This window comes from Phyllobates terribilis, unplaced genomic scaffold (genome assembly GCF_046119375.1).
Source record: "Phyllobates terribilis strain yellow unplaced genomic scaffold, ASM4611937v1 Scaffold_4__5_contigs__length_816908805, whole genome shotgun sequence".
Lineage (NCBI taxonomy): Eukaryota > Metazoa > Chordata > Amphibia > Anura > Dendrobatidae > Phyllobates > Phyllobates terribilis.
In genome coordinates, this window is record NW_027362764.1 from 360,379,705 (window position 1) to 360,396,926 (window position 17,222).

The following is a 17,222-nucleotide window of genomic DNA, read 5'->3' on the forward strand; positions in this document are numbered from 1 at the left end:
GTGTGCAGAACAGTTTCCCACTTTTTGTATATCTTCTGCTACTGTCTGATACATTCAAAAGACAGGAGCAGAGGAAGAACTGATGAGAGACAGACGACTCCCAGCCCTCGAAGATCTGCTAGTGAAGAACCTGCAGGAACCTTTGGGTCCATGCTCCAAGGAAGATGCGTAGTGTAGAAATTGGAAGGAACCGTACCAATCTAAGAGTTTGTTGTGCGGCTTGCTATACAGCCAGACACGTCTAAGTATTGGAGAGAACAATCCTGCACACAATAAAACAATCCAAGCAAGTCCTATATTAAATGTTCTATAGCAATGCTGTGAACGTACATGTTTTTAATCCTTTGCATAGCTGTATGAAAAGGTATTTATCAATCTTGTCATTTCTTTTTTCTCTAAAGGAAATACACAATTAGAAGGGGACTTACCTCATCTATTAGCACAAACACTAGAGCATCTTTGTCATCTATGAGTTCGTGAATCTTCTGAAACATTTTTGTTACTAATTTGCCACTCTGAAAACACAAATGATATTAATATTTTAACACTGATAACTTTTTGATGTCAGGTTTCAAATGAGAAAAAAAAAAGGTAAACAGTCCCCTAACATTTACCTCTACCTGCTGAAGCCTGGTATTGTCGCCCTGACAAACTGTTTTTCGTGATGCATTTTACTTTAGGTTAGTGATAAATTTAGGTTGATATGATTTGCCTTTATTTATAATAAATCATAACATTTGATGGTAGTTTAAAAAGAAAGACTGCAATTTTTGAACTGACTTTTCATGACCTTAAGGGTTTGTCCACTATTAGTGAACAACCCCTTCTCAATGTGAATGTTTGTCCCTGTTAAAATAAAAACACTTCTAATCACCTTCAGTGCCGGCGCCATTCCAGTGGTGTCGTCTCTCGCGTTCCTGGGGCTCACGTGAGGTTGTTACGTCACCTGAGCTCGGCACCTAATCAGCACTGGCTTCACTGTCCCCGCCTTTGGACATATCCAACATCAACAGGAAGTCAGGGCTCTTTGACCTCCTCTTGATGTTCAATTTGCCTGAAGACAGGGACAGTGGAGCCAGTGCTGTTTGGGCGCAGGGCTTGTGTGACATAATGTGATGCGAGCCCGGGGAAAGCGTGGACATCGATGGAACAGCACCAGCACAGAAGGTGAGTATATCGCTAAGTGTTTTTATTTTAACGGGGAAAACATTCAGATTAAGATGGTGTTGTCCTATTAGTGAACAGCTCCTTTAAAACAAATAGATCACAAAAAATAGTTAAGTAACATTTACCATATCTCATGTTTTTTTTCTTAGTATGTTTGCAGGGTAACAAGTTTAGCAGCAATTTTTCATTTCTACTATCTTTTTAGGGACCACTTCACTTTTGAAAGGACTTTGAAGGGCTTCAATGTCAGTAAAAGACACATCCCAAAGTGATCCCATTTAAAAAAAAAATCACCCTTAAAAAGATATTCAAACCTACATTTAGGAAGTTTGTTACCTATGAAACTGTTACAAAGTTTTTAATAAAGAGAATGTGTCAGTATGATCAACTTTCCTTAGCCGTCAATATGGGCATGTAGGTCATTGGAAACTGAATAAAATGATACCTTGATATCTGTAATCAGAATTTTTATGCCAGAAAAATCCAACAGATGTTAAGATCTAGATCTCCCTGAAATCTCCCTCCTTTTAAATGAAATGGGGGGTTACCAGTTTAAGAGACCTGAAATAAGTGACAGTCTGCTCTCCTGGTCTACAGATCTCAAATTGGTAATGCCCACCTTTCATTTAAAATCAGCTCTGGATTCTCAGGGAGATCTAGGTCTTTTCCATAGATCTTAACAGCTCATTTACATATTAAGATGAAGTGGATTTCCCTGGAATAAAACATTTGATTGCAGATATCAAGGTATCATTTTCTATGACAGCAGATATATGCTGCATGTGGATCGGGCAGCATGCATCAGGCACTGGCTGTATGGTCTCAGTCATGCATGTTTGACTCTGAAATGCTGCAGTGTTTCAGAGAAAAACATACTTCCCCACCGCTGCCCTGGAGTGAAAGGTATCTTCCCCATACAGACCTCAACATTTCAGGCTACGCTCCCACATTCAGGATTTGCTGCAGTTTTAACGCTGTGTTTATGCACCGTAAAAAACAGAGCGGACAGATGCTACAGCATAGTGGATGGGATTTCTAGAAATGTCATGTCCACTGTGTGTCTATGTGCACCTGCGGCACACCTGTGGAAACTGACATGTGGCGCATCTTTCAGATTCGCAGCTTGTCAATTTCTCTTGCGGGTCCGCATGTAGACTTTCCCCTCAGAATTGCATTAATGAGGAACATTTGAATGTGTAAAAACAAACGTAAAATTAGTGTCCGCTAATTTGCATAATAGGTGCGGATGTTCTGCAGCGTCAAAACGACAGCAAATCCTGAACATGGGAACGCACCCTCAGAGTCAAACAAACCTGGCTAAGATCATACAACCAGTGCCTGATGCATCCTGCCAGGGTCACTTTCAAATAACACAAGAACAAGGGAAAAAAAAGAAAAACATGAGATTTTATGGTCTCAAGATAATACAATAAGCTTATCTAAAATACGTAAGTGGATCCCGATGCAATAAGATTCATGTAGGAAAGAAAAAGCGCTCACTGTAGCGCAGGATATCTGAACATATAAGGGACATTAGAAAAGTTGGCATCAACAAGCCTCTAGCTTCACATTTCATTCACCATCATGACAAAAAACTATCAGTTTTGATTTGAAGGCAATTTATTAACTATATGAAAATCGTAGAGCTGGGGATAGAAAAAATCCTGCTGAAAAAAGAAGCAATGTGGATATATACAATTATTTTTTACCACATGAATTATTAAATAATGAATTAAAATAATATTTGGGTATTTTTTGGAATAGTGTGTTTGCCCTATTGCATTAGCTACTTTTTTCAGTATGCGGTTTGTTATTGTTTTTCTTATGATTAGGTTGCATTGTGATTTTTTTTATGCATGCCTCTGTAAGTAGATGGAATATACAGTAAACTTCAATCACTAACAACCATGCATGAACACTGAAAAAGTCCAAAGTCAGTCACAATGCTCCACACTGATGACAAACTGCTCAGTTTTACTGTGGGCCAGATCAGTTGCCATAGACAAGGTTGGGGAGTCAGTAAGCCAAACCTTCGACTCCTCAATATCCCTGACTCTGCAGCACTGGTCACTATTGAGCGTGTACATATACCAAAAAGATCAGAGACCCCTAAAATGTAACTTTTAATAGCTATAGTTAAAAATCTCATCAACCAACTATGTATAAAATACCAGAGGGGATACAAAAGGCAACCAGAGAGACCCCCCAAAAAAGACAAATATTACTAAACAGCAAGATACTTATTATATTATACATATAGGAAAATGCTTACTAGCATCACCCTACGCTAACCCTAATGTATGCCCTGCCTGCCAGCGGAGGATGGCACCCTACTGTGAAACAGTATGGCGCCCCCGCTCAATGGTGGCTGTCCTTCAGGTCCCTAATAAAGTGCTCAGATAAAAGAAAAGATAGCTACCACATGACTAATAGATAATCCTTAACAAATATGACAATTCCCAGTCATTTTTGACAATGGGTCAATAAGTTAAACAAGAGCCAAAGCAGATGACCCTACTGTACCCAATTTATTATATATTTTAGGAGTCAGACCATTTTATATTGACTCCAGGACTGACTCCACAGCACTGGCTGTAGCAGGAGGCAAATTACTGGGAGCTGCTTTGCATAGGATGGATCAAAGTTGGCTGTCGTCGTACTAAACTGAAGATCAAGCATTTACTTTACTTCGTGACTGGCCGGTTACCTCTTAGTTTTGGATATTGCATTATTTTTATTAGTACTGTATGTACTTATGTAGTACAGCTATCAAGTATCAATGCATTATTGGATTTATTAATTAGAAACAACAGCACTTTACAAACCACTCACTGTCGACACGCTTCTAGTAACACATTTACAGCGGCTTTCATTGACATCTTTGCATTGGCACTCATTTGCCCGAGAGTGTCTCATGTGTGTTTGTTTCGGGACATTCCAGCTGTGTGCATCTATGTGAATAGACTACTTATCAGTGCGGTGATTCAGCTGTAATATATTGCGGATGAATCAATGGTCTGTGAAAATATTCATCTAAACTGGAAACTGGTCAATCACACAAATTAAAGTACACACTGTTGTGTAACCACCGAACAGGCCATACCTACAAACAGGCTGAGATTTAGATGTCTGGGTATGAAATCCAAGTTGGAGCAAATAATACACTTTATTGGCATGTTGGTGAGTAGATATTTATTTTAATATTTGAATTAATGGTCATAATAATAAAAATGTGATTTTTAAATGACCAGTTCACCTTTCTTTTCAATGTGCTTTTATTTTTATGTGTGAGCAGTTAGGGGAGGAGATTACAGTCATAACTCAATCCTCATAATAGCATTTATTTCCATATACACAAAAGCACTGGATGTGCTGTACATTCAATTCCAAATGAAAACATGAACAAATATCAATTTTTAAACTGAAAATGAAGAAAAAGGAATAATAGGCTGCTCAAAAAATAGCAGTTTTCATTTACAGACTCACATATCTACAGTATAACATGAAATGTGTTTACAGACTTAGCTTTTCTGTTAATCACTGAACTAATAATTAGTTCTGGATACTGCTTTACATTTGTGTGGTATGGAGTCGATTAACATTTGACACCTACGAATAGATATTCCAGCGCAAGCAGACTTCACTACATTCCATAGCTATTTTGTATAAAAAACCTAAGAAAGCAAATTCTACAGATTCTCAATCGGATTGAGCCCCGAGGATTGGGCTGACCACTTCATAACATCAATCTTGTTGGTCTGGAACCAAGATGTTGCTTGCTTGCTGGTGTGTTTAGGGTCGCTGTCCTACTGAAACACCCATTTCAAGGGCATTTCTTTTTCAGCAAAAGGCAACATGGCCTCTTCCAGTATTTTTATATATTAAATCTGGTTCATGGTGCCTGGTATGCGATAAAAATGGGCCCAACTCCATTATGTGCGAAATGCCCCCAAACCATTATGCTTGCACCTCAGGTTTTAGTCTTACAGTGTACTGTGGCTTGAATTCAGTGTTTAGGATTAGTCTCACAAACGGTCTGGGGCCTTTAGACCCAATAAGAAGAATCTTGCTCTCACCTGTCCATAGAAGGTTACGCCACTTCTCTTTAGTCAATGCGTTTTTTTGGCGAACTGTAACTTTTTCAACACATTTTTATCTCAGCAATGGTACTTTACAAGGGTTTCTTGCAAATAGTTTGGCTTCACGTAGGCGTCTTCTGATGGTTACAGGACTCATAGGTAACTAAAGATCTTCTTTGATCTCCTTGGCACTGATCATTGGATGCTTCTTTGCCATTTTGTAATTCTATGATCTATGTGGATGGTAGTATTTCTTTTCCTACTATGTGTTTCAGGTTTTATTTTCCATTTTAAAGCATTGGAAAACTTTTTAGCTGAGCAGCCAATTGTTTTCTGCACTTCTTTATATGTTTTCCCCTCTCCAATCAACTTCTTGATCAGAGTTCTTTATCCTTCAGTATAATGTTTGAATTGATCCATTTTTCTCACTGAGAAAGAGCTAAAACCAGCAATTACAACATTTGCTGCCCTCCTACTGTAAATAAGGGCAATGAATGACACCTGTATCTTCACAGAATGAATGACTTCATTAACTAAACTTCGTCCTACTATTAATTAGAACACCCCCTTTAATTAAATGAGCCAATTACATCAAATTAGAAGCGTGCATGTTGTGACTGTTGATTCTGTTGGTTGCCCACTACTCGACTACACCTAGCCATGAATTTTTTCTCCATGTTGTATGATCTTTTCTGCCAAAAACAGTAATTGAATACATTAGCGACATTAAAACCGGCCAAGGAAAATACTGCAGGATGTCAGCTGTCATCCGCAGGAATTTCGGCCGCGGGGTGGTGCAATTTACTTATTCCAGTTTGCGGTTTTAAAACGGCGATGAGGGAATAAGGCCACTTAACGACAGCCATTTTAATGTGCATTGGCGGTAGTTAAGGGGTTAATGAAGTAATGAAATCATTTTCCCCAGGGTTTTAAAATATGTTTTGTTTTCAATTGACAATTAAATTTTCCTACGTACAACTATCACATGCAGTAAAGCAGCTGTAAGTGAAAACATTAACCTGCTCACCTCCAAATTTTTGGTCCGCATATTTCTAGAACAAAGGATTTTTCATAAACACCTTAAACGTTCCAGCACTTGTGATTCAGGATGAAAACATTTTGGCCCAGATTCATCAAGGCTTTCTTGCTGGTCTTGATAGGGGGGGAGTATAGGAGTCAGATGCTCCTGATTCATTAACAGTAAAAGTTCCTACAGTTCCTGACTACAGTTCCTAACTAGAGTAGGATTTCTGGCAGAAATTATGCCACAGCTGCAACATCATGAATTAGATGAACTGTAGTGTTATGTCCCATGTCCCAGCTCTGTCCATTTTGGTGGAGCTGGGAAAATCTGGTGTGAAAACGCGAAGTGTCACAAAATTTTTGCAGAACTCATAGTTGCGCAAAAGGTTTGCAGCTGCTCAAAGCCATTTACACCAGAATTTTTTTGAAAATTGCTTTGATGAATCCGGGCCATTGGCTTTATTCAGAACTTTGGATAAAACAAAGAAAAAAACAACTGCATTACCATTCAAGTGTTTCAGACAACGAATTTGCTGTTTTGCAGCTACAACTGAGGCTTTATGGCCTGAAATGTGTCCGTGGAAAGGCACTTACTTTTTTCCTGCGTTTTACGTGGTACCTCAAGTCCTAAATAAAGTCTATGATGCCGATTCATTAAGACTGGCATTTTATACTCTAGTCTTGATGCAGACTCCGCTGGAGGAAGAGGCGCCCGTTTTAATGAATTTGGCGCATCTTTCCGCTGCCATGCACCAGAGAAAGAATTGCATTTCAGTCAGAGACAGGAGTGCATTTCTGCTGTAATTTACGCCACTTCTGTAAATCATGATGAATTTGTCGTACCAATCCCACTTTCACTAAGCTCCATTGATTTTTCAAAAAATTGTTGGAGCTGGTGTAAAAAATGGCAAAAGTCACAAAATGTATGCCAGTAACAAGATGCACAAAAATTTTGCGACATCTGCAATAATGTTATGCCAGTACTCTGGTGCTAACTGTACGTTTTGTATCCAGAATCATGAGTGCTGGAACATTTCAAGTCTTTATCAGTACAATCACATGCACGGAAAACACAGTGTCACTAGTCAGTCAAGCCACTCAGGTTACTGCGCTTTTTTCTACCTTATTTAATGTGCTTACCTCTGAAAACCATTTTGAGAAGAGACTGTGGCTATTGATCTCTATAAGTTGACCATATCTATATCTAGAAAATAAAATTGAATAAAGTATATTATTCATTTTGCTCCCTTACAAGCAGAAAAAAAAATACTCAGACAATAAGTATATATCATAAAAAAATAGCAGTACTACGCCAGTTCAAAATATCAAAGCTTTATTATTTATACAGTAATAAATATTAAAAAGCTGATAAAAAAACAAGAGAACGTCAGACAGAAACAGAAACCACAAAGCTTTTTTTACTATATCCACTTTGTGTGGTGTAATAATCTCTTAAGGATAAATAACGTGGCAGTGCAAGAAACAATTGCTCCTACATTTTCACATGAGGTATCCTATAAAAATCAATATAATAGCTCAATGTTGGTCAAGTTTGATATAATACCCATACAGCTTCCCCTCGGAAGAAGCTAATGCAAAACGCATGTCAGGGGTAGTTCCTGTAGGACCCACACAGGTTTTATGAATTCTCTTATATAAACTCTCCTTAGGTTACTTTGCTCTTACTGCAGTATTGGATTATTTATCATATTGTTTGTGTCCTGTATATGTGCAACCTGAAACTCTCTCTATAGTCTGGTAAATACGGCACAAGAAGAATAACAGTCCTGAAAACAATAAGCATGCCACCAGAGGTTAGAAAGGAGGGCGATGTGGGGTGGTTTTAAGGGGTGTATGGATGTTGTAGAAAGGTAAGCTTATGTACTCCTGCTTTAGGCTATGTGCACCAATGCAGAAATGCTTCGGATTTTTTCCTGAGCGTTTCTGCATCTCCCTGGCAGAAAAAAACGCATGCGGATTGTACATGCATTTTCCTGCCAGGGACATGCGGATGTGAAGCGTTCTTCACTTGCATTTCCGCATGCGGGTTGACAAGCGCTTTCCAAGCGATTTTAGCATCACTTGGAAAGTCCTCGTCAACTTGGTCACACTATATAAATCCATGCAAACGGCATGGATTTATATAGTGTGACCCGAAAGAATGTAAAAAAATAAAATATATACTTACCTTCCGATGGCCCGCGCTGTCTTGCTTCGCTTGGTCCCGGCTGCCGGCAGCGGTAGACTGAAGGACCTGCCGACGTCAGCGTCGCGTGACCCGTCACATGACTCTGACGTCAGCGCAAGTCCTTCATTCCATCGCGAAGTGCCGGGAAGCAAGGAGGAGTGCAGCACGGGCCGCCAGAAGGTAAGTATACATTTATTTTTTATTTTATTCTTTTTTCACAGCTTTTTTAATGGTACCTGGGTACCATCCGCACATTAGAACGCGGCAATTACGCAAGTACAGATGCAGTCTTGCGGAATTGGCGCGGTCTAATGCAAGTCAATGGCGGCAAAAACTCAGCACTTCTGCAAAATAATTGGTAGTGCTGCGTTTTTTTCCGCAATGATAATCCGCAGCGGAAATTTCCACAGCATGTGCACAGCACATGCAGATTATCATTGGGGAACATGGCAGGCCTTCTACCAAGCGTTTTTTAAGCGTTTCTGCAGCTGCGGAAATGCTTAAAAAACGCATCGTGGGCACACAGCCTTAAAGGGCATCTGTCAGCAGGTTTTTGCTACCTTATCTGAAAGTAGCATGATGTAGGCAAAGAGAAGCTGAATCCAACAATGTATCACTTAGTTTACTGGGTGTAGCAGTTGTGACACGGAGTTTTTACATGTAGCAGAGCCAAGAAAGCTTCCCCCGTCCACAGGGGAGGGGCGTGGTCGGACTAGTGTAGCCCGCAATGTTAATCTTGGTGATAAATTCTTCACAGTTAGTAAACAGTATGCACTTTGACAAGTGCCACATCCCTGAACTCTGTTTCAGTTTCTATCTCCTGCTGTATTCAGATTACATAGCAAAAACCTGCTAACAGATTCCCTTTAATGTCAATGATATTTGCATCTTAAAGGGAACCTGTCACCAGGTTTTCCCCATACAAAGTACAGCCAGTACATGTATGTATGTATATGTATATATATATATATATATATATATATATATATATATATATATATATATATATATATATATAACAAGCTGAGAGGGATTGCAACAGGGGTTAGTAATGAGAACACTATCACAATAGCAATAACACACAATACATCACAATAGCAATAACAATAAAATCCTTCTCTAAAATACTGTATCTAGCCAAAATATGGGATTAGCACTGAAGTCCATTGGTTCTGCAAATGGCCCTAGCGGGGTTCTCCGGTTATTCCAGCTAGGCCTTTAAGTCTTTTTCTGACAAAGTCAATTAGATCCCGTTTGGCTTGTTCCACCTCACCCGTCCCCCTCCCAAACTGATACCCTAAACCCGATTGTTCCCGGTACGTGAGGAAGCAGTTGAAGTGACAGCCGAGTTCAGTCATGACACTCGTTGGCTTCTGCTGAAGAGATCTCTCCGGCATGACTTGTTTCAATCCTCTCTTTGTCCTGTCAATCGGGGCGGTTTACCACGTCGTGGGTAGTAGGGTCTTGTACATTTCTTTAATGTCGTATCCAAGTCCCGGTCCTCTTCCGTAGCCCTGAATCCCGCACTCGTTCACCGACAGCCGCCCGTTTTGCCTTACGGGTCTCTCTCGCTGGTTCCTTCAGCGCGTCCGGCCTGCATCACGTCTCTCTCCGTGTCTGGCACAGAAATCACCTCAGGCACTGCGGGCTCGACAGTTAAATTTTGAAATCCTCTGCTGGAGGTCACCTGATCAGGTCCAGCGTGCAAACTTGAAATGCTCACCAGATGGCGCTCTTTCTCCTTATTACATACATCTCGCAATGATTCTCTGAAAGACTTTTTTCCTTCTATTACCTTCCTCCCTCCTTTTTGATCGCCAGTCTAAGTGCGAGTGGATTCTTTGCGAGATCGATGCCTCCTTCGAGGCAGCGTAAGTTCAAACAAGAGTTGAGCACACTCTTCTGTTTTCTGTTGAATCTGAGACCAGATAAACTCCTCTTGAGCATATCGGTTAGGAGGGATCCCAGCATTAGCCCATTCGGTTGTGCGGGGTTCCTCTCGCGAAGGTAATTCCGGGGTATCTGATAAATCAAGCAGTGAAGATTGTAAATTGCCTCCTGATCCATTTTGTATCTCACTCGGGACTGAAAGGCTCAATTGCATTGTAGCCCATCCTTCTTCGTCTTCCAGAGTCACCATGCGTGGCACTTAAGTTAGTTTTTCCGCAGACTCAATTCTATTACAGTCCTCTGCTTCGGACGAACAGGGTCATAGCATATTACGGTGCAACACCCTAGATGTCGTGGCATAACCCCCTTCAGGCCTAATCTCGTAGATTGAATTCTTTGGATGGATCTGCTTCACCACTCAATATGGTACCGACTCCCAACGATGGTCTAGCTTACTCCCAACCGGTTTGGCTCTTACTAACACATGATCTCCTGGTCGGAGTGGGCTCACTGAAATCGGGGGCCGCCCTGTATGCTCTATTTCCTGAAATTTCAGCGCAACCAGTTTTCTCACAGCATGAAGCCACCGTCTGTGTTCTCGAATACAGGTACTCGGACTTTTGTACGGACCGGAATCTTCGGAGTCTAGAACTAGCTCAGTAATCTCTCGTCCATTCCTTCCAAACAGCAGCATATAGGGTTTGTAACCAGTAATTGCATGAACGCGATTATTATACACCCACACCAACTCGGACATGAACTCGGGCCATTTCATTTTCTTGTCCTTTTCCAACGTCCGTAACATATGCAACAAGTTTCGGTTGAAGGGCTCACACACCCCATTCTCCTGGGGGGGATAGGGCGTTGTTCGAGATCTGTTGATTCCATAGATATGATATAACTCATCCATGACTCACCCTTGGAAGCAGGCCCCTTGGTCAGAATGTATCCGCTTCAGACACCCATAGATCCGAATGAAATCTTGACAAATGGCCTTGGCTGCGGTCTCTGCCGTCTGATCCCGAGTAGGTGTCACCACTGCAAACTTGGTGAAGTGATCGATCATTACCAAACAATGCCCGTAGCCTGTGTATGAAGCTCCGATCGTCAGATAATCGATCATAAGCATCAGAACCTCTAATGGTGCAGAAGTTCGGATGGTCTGAATGGGAGCTCTTTGTCCAGGAGGCTTGCTCAACTCACATGGACAACACTTTCGGCAAACTTCTTCGATTTCTTGCCGCGGTTGGGGCCAATACACCAGCCGTTGTAACCACCGGAAGGTCTTCTCCACGCCGAAATGGAAACCTCTTCAATGAGCCTCCTGGGCTAATTGTGTTACTAGTGTTCCTGGGACTAATACCTGACAGGTCACGTCCATCTCTCGAGGTAGCTGGATTTTCCAGCATAGCAAGCCATCCTTCAAGAAGAGTCTTTCCCACTGAACTAAGATTTGTAGGGTAGTTGGGAGTGAAGCAGCTCTAGCCTCCTGGTCGGGTCTCTGTCCTAGAGCGACCCATTCCCTATGCTTTGACAACTCTGGGTCGAACTGTTGCAACTGTATCCACTCGTCTCTTGAGCGACCCAGGATTTGAGTGGGCCTTGCCTTTTCTTTAGAGTTCTGAGCAACGATTACAGCTGCCGCGAATTGACGAAAATCCGGGGTCTCATCACCTTCCAGCTCTTCATCTATATCTCTCTTTGGCCCCGTCTGAGTGACCCGGGACAGTGCATCTGCATGGGTGTTCAGGGCCTTAGACCGATAAGTGATTTTGTACTGATATTTAGACATACTTTCAACCCACCGTTGTTACAATGCACCCAACCTTGCATTTGGTTTCAAATCCCTTAAGTTGACTGGTGTGGGCCACTTCTGCACTGCAGCTACTTTCTCAGCAGTGGGATACACTCCCGCACTGGACACAGTGTGCCCCAAATATTCAATTGCTTGTTTGAAGAGATGACACTTACGAGGCTTAATTTTCAATCCATGCCTTTGAAGTCGTTCTAGCACTTGTTATAGTCGGCAGAGATGATCTTCAAATGTGACTGAATAAATAATTATATCAATCAGATAAATTAAAGTAGCTTCAAAGTTGAGGTCCCCCAAGCATCTCTCTATCAATCTTTGGAATATTCCTGGTACATTTGTCAGCCTGAACGGCATCCGGTTAAACTCAAACAAACCTGTAGGAAGAACAGAACAAAAGACGATCTTTCTCAGCTACTGGGACCTGCCAATAGCCACTGGCCAGGTCAAGAGAAGAGAAGAATTTAGCACTTCCAAATGCGGATAGAGATTCTTCTATTCGGGGTAATGGGTAAGAGTCTCGCACAGTACATGCATTCAATTTCCAATAATCTGCGCAAAATCTCAGAGTACCATCTTTTTTTCGAACTAGCACAATAGGAGCTACCCAAGGACTCTGACTTTCGCAAATTACACTATTCCGCAGCATATGGGCTAAAAGTTCTTTCACCTCCTGGTACATTTGAGGTGGGATCTGCCGATACTTTCCCTGAATGGGAGCCGTATTTCCTGTGTGTATTTTGTGTTGAATATCTCGAGTGCACCCGAAATCATCTTCATGTTGTGCAAACACCCCCTGGTAACGCTGTAAAAGTAGCTTGATCTGCTTAACTTGTCCAGCCGAGAACTCAGTGAGATTAGCCTCCATTTGCTCTAAGAGGCGACGCCCAGCCAAAGGTTCCCTTTTGACTTCTTGCCTGTGAAGGGACACCTCTAGGGTCCATGGTTCTCCATCCACGAGCTCCAACTCTATAGCATCCGCTTTGGTTAGGTCCTCTGGCATTATGCAAACCCGCGCTATGTCTTGGCGGGGCAACAACTGTAGGCTTGTGCCACTTAGGTTAATACAGTGTACGGGTACTCGACCCTGACGCACGGTAGCCAGTGTGCGAGCAACTAAGCCTGGGCTAGGGGATTAAGGGGATACATGCATAGCATACTTTTCAGTCTCTCTACCCAGTCCCACAGTGACGTATCATCCCCCTTGAATTTGGGAAGGTGACTGAGCATAGCCCCCAAGGGTATATGTCCACTGACAGACCCAGTCACAGACTGATTCCCCATCTCTGCGTCTGAATGTTGCATCCTGCCGACTACACCAAATGTAATGCAGGTGTCAGAATGCAATGTGCAGAGTCACAAAATGAGGGCAGTCAAATACCTATAAATAACAATTTATATACACTGCTTAAAAAAATAAAGGGAACACTCAAATAACACATCCTAGATCTGAATGAATGAAATATTCTCATTGAATACTTTGTTCTGTACAAAGCTGAATTAGCTGACAACAAAATCACACAAAAATCATCAATGGAAATGAAATTTATGAACCAATAGAGGCCTGGATTTGGAGTCACCCCCAAAATTAAAGTGGAAAAACACACTACAGGCTGATCCAAATTTGATGTAATGTCCTTAAAACAAGTCAAATTGAGGCTCAGTATTGTGTGTGGCCTCCACGTGCCTTTATGACCTCCCTACAACGCCTGGGCATGCTCCTGATGAGGTTGCGGATGGTCTCCTGTGGGATCTCCTCCCAGACCTGGACTAAAGCATCCGCCAACTCCTGGACAATCTGTGGTGCAACATGATGTTGGTGGATGGAGCGAGACATTATGTCCCAAATGTGCTCAATCGGATTCAGGTCTGGGGAACGGGCCGGCCAGTCCAGAGCTTCAATGCCTTCATCTTGCAGGAACTGCTGACATACTCCAGCCACATGAGGTCTGGCATTGTCCTGCATTAGGAGGAACCCAGGACCAACCACACCAGCATATGGTTTCACAAGGGGTCTGAGGATCTCATCTCGGTACCTAATGGCAGTCAGGCTACCTCTGGCGAGCACATGGAGGGCTGTGCTGCCCTCAAAGAAATGCCACCCCACACCATTACTGACCCACTGCCAAACCGGTCATGCTGAAGGATGTTGCAGGCAGCAGATAGCTCTCCACGGCGTCTCCAGACTCTGTCACATGTGCTCAGTGTGAACCTGCTTTCATCTGTGAAGAGCACAGGGCGCCAGTGGCGACTTTGCCAATCCTGGTGTTCTGTGGCAAATGCCAAGCGTCCTGCACGGTGTTGGGCTGTGAGCACAACCCCCATCTGTGGACGTCGGGCCCTCATACCACACTCATGGAGTCGGTTTCTAACCATTTGTGCAGACACATGCACCTTTGTGGCCAGCTGGAGGTAATTTTGCAGGGCTCTGACAGTGCTCCTCCTGTTCCTCCTTGCACAAAGGCGGAGGTAGCGGTCCTGCAGCTGGGTTGCTGCGCTTCTATGGCCCCCTCCATGTCTCCTGGTGTACTGGCCTGTCTCCTGGTAGCGCCTCCAGCCTCTGGACACTATGCTGACAGACACAGCAAACCTTCTTGCCACAGCTCGCATTGATGTGCCATCCAAGATGAGCTGCACTACCTGAGCAACTTCTGTGGGTTGTAGAGTCCGTATCATGATACCACGAGTGTGAAAGCACAACCAACATTCAAAAGTGACCAAAACATCAGCCAGAAAGCATTGGTACTGAGATGTGGTCTGTGTTCCCCACCTGCAGAACCACTCCTTTATTGAGGGTGTCTTGATAATTGCCAATAATTTCCATCTATTGTCTATTCCATTTGCACAACAGCATGTGAAATTGATTGTCAATCAGTGTTGTTTCCTAAGTGGACAGTTTGATTTCACAGAATTTTGAACTACTTGGAGTTATATTCTGTTGTTTAAGCGTTCCCTTTATTTTTTTGAGCAGTGTGTATATATATATATATATTAAACAAGTTGACAGGGATTGCAACAGGGGTTAGTAATGAGAACACTATCACAATAGCAATAACAATAGCAATAACACACAATACACCACAATAGCCCAAATATGGGATTAGCACTGAAGTCCATTGGTTCTGCAAATGGCCCTAGCGGGGTTCTCCGGTTATTCCAGCTAGGCCTTTAAGTCTTTTTCTGACAAAGTCAATTAGATCCTGTTTGGCTTGTTCCACCTCACCTGTCCCCCTCCCAAACTGATACCCTAAACCTGATTGTTCCTGGTACGTGAGGAAGCAGTTGAAGGGACAGCCCTGTTCAGTGATGACACTCGTTGGCTTCTGCTGAAGAGATCTCTCCGGCATGACTCGTTTCCATCCTCTCTTTGTCCTGTCAATCGGGGTGGTTTACCACGTCGTGGGTAGGAGGGTCTTGTACATTTCTTTAATGTCGTATCCAAGTCCTGGTCCTCTTCCGTAGCCGTGATACCCGAGGGACCGCTGCGCTGAATCCCGCGCTCGTTCACCGGCAGCCACCTGTTTTGCCTTACGGGTCTCTCACCCCAGTTTCTCTCGCTGGTTCCTTCAGCGCGTCCGGCCTGCATCACGTCTCTCTCTGTGTCTGGCGCCAAAATCACCTCAGGCACTGCGGGCTCGACCGTTAAAGTTTGAAATGCTCTGCTGGAGGTCGCCTGACCAGGTCCAGCGTGCAAACTTGAAATGCTCACCAGATGGCGCTCTTTCTCCTTATTACATACATCTCGCATTGATTCTCTGAAAGACTTTTCTCCTTCTATTACATTTATATAGGTATAAACGTTATTTTCCTTGTTCAATGGGATTTAAAATTAAAGTACCGTATATACTCAAGTATAAGCCGACTTTTTCAGCACAGTTTTAATGCTGCAAAAGCCCCCTTCGGCTTATACTCGGGTATATACTTATATATACTTCTATATAGGGTTTTCACCGGTGGAGTAGTGGGGGTTGCAGTGGCAGATGAGCGGGCACAGGCTCTAACAGCTGCTGCAGCTACCACGTGTGCCCGCTGCTGAAGAGAATGAATATTCACCCCTCTCCACACCCATGGGAGTGAAGAGGGGTGAATATTCATTCTCCTTAATAGCGCAGTGTGAGCCGTAGCTGCCGCTTCCTGCAGCGGCTCAGCAATCCTCTGTGCCCGCTATTGTGCACGCCCATGGGCGTGGAGAGGAGTGGATATTCATTCTCTTTAGTAGCGGGCACATGTAATCGCAGAGCTGCTGCAGGCAGCGGCAGCAGCGTCTCACACTGCGCTATTAAGGAGAATGAATGACTATTCTCTCCTCTCCATGCACATGGCGTGGAGAGGAGTGAATATCCCCACAGCTCACCTGGCATGGCAGTGATGTCATGTGCTGCTCAGATGCTGAGGTGAGATGCTGACAGACAGGACGCAGTGCTGGACCAGAGGGGAGGAAGGTGAGTAGGGGTATTTTTTTTTTCATGTGCGCAGTGATGGGGGGCCATGCATACCAGTATAGTGGGGCCATGCTTACCAGGATTGGGGATGAGGGGTGCCATGCATACCAGGATTTGGGATGAGGGTGTCATGCATACCAGGATTGGGATGAGTGGTGCCATGCATACCAGGATAGGGAGGCCATGCATATCAGGATTGGGGTGAGGTGTACCATGCATACCAGGATAGATGAGCCATGCATAACAGGATTTGTATGAAGGGTGCCATGCATACCAGGATTAGTGATGAGGGGTGCCAAGCATACCAGGATAAGGGGGCCATACATACCAGGATTAGGGATGAAGGGTGCCATGCATACCAGGATAGGGAGGCCATGCACACCAGGATTTGGATGAAGTGTGCCATGCATACCAGGATTGGGATGAGGGGTGTCATGCATACCAGGGTTTGGGATGAGGGGTGCCATGCATACCAGGATTTGGGATGAGGGGTGCTACGCATACCAGGATTTGGGATGAGGGGTGCTATGCATACCAGGATTTAGCATGAAGGGTGCCATGCATACCAAGATTTGGGATGATGGGTGCCATGCATACCAGGATTGGATATGAGGGGTGCCTTG

General features: G+C 43.3%; 1 protein-coding gene across 2 annotated transcripts in view; it reads right to left on the reverse strand.

Moving 5' to 3' along the window:
• Positions 1–17,222, reverse strand: part of TRIP13 (thyroid hormone receptor interactor 13) — a 121,662-nt gene that overhangs the window by 22,625 nt on the left and 81,815 nt on the right. For both annotated transcript variants that reach the window (XM_073678440.1, XM_073678439.1), the window contains exons 8-9: positions 7,410–7,473; positions 429–515 (exon numbers count right to left, since the gene is read on the reverse strand). In XM_073678440.1, coding sequence (XP_073534541.1) covers positions 429–515; positions 7,410–7,473 — 151 coding nt within the window. The remainder of the gene's footprint in view (positions 1–428; positions 516–7,409; positions 7,474–17,222) is intronic.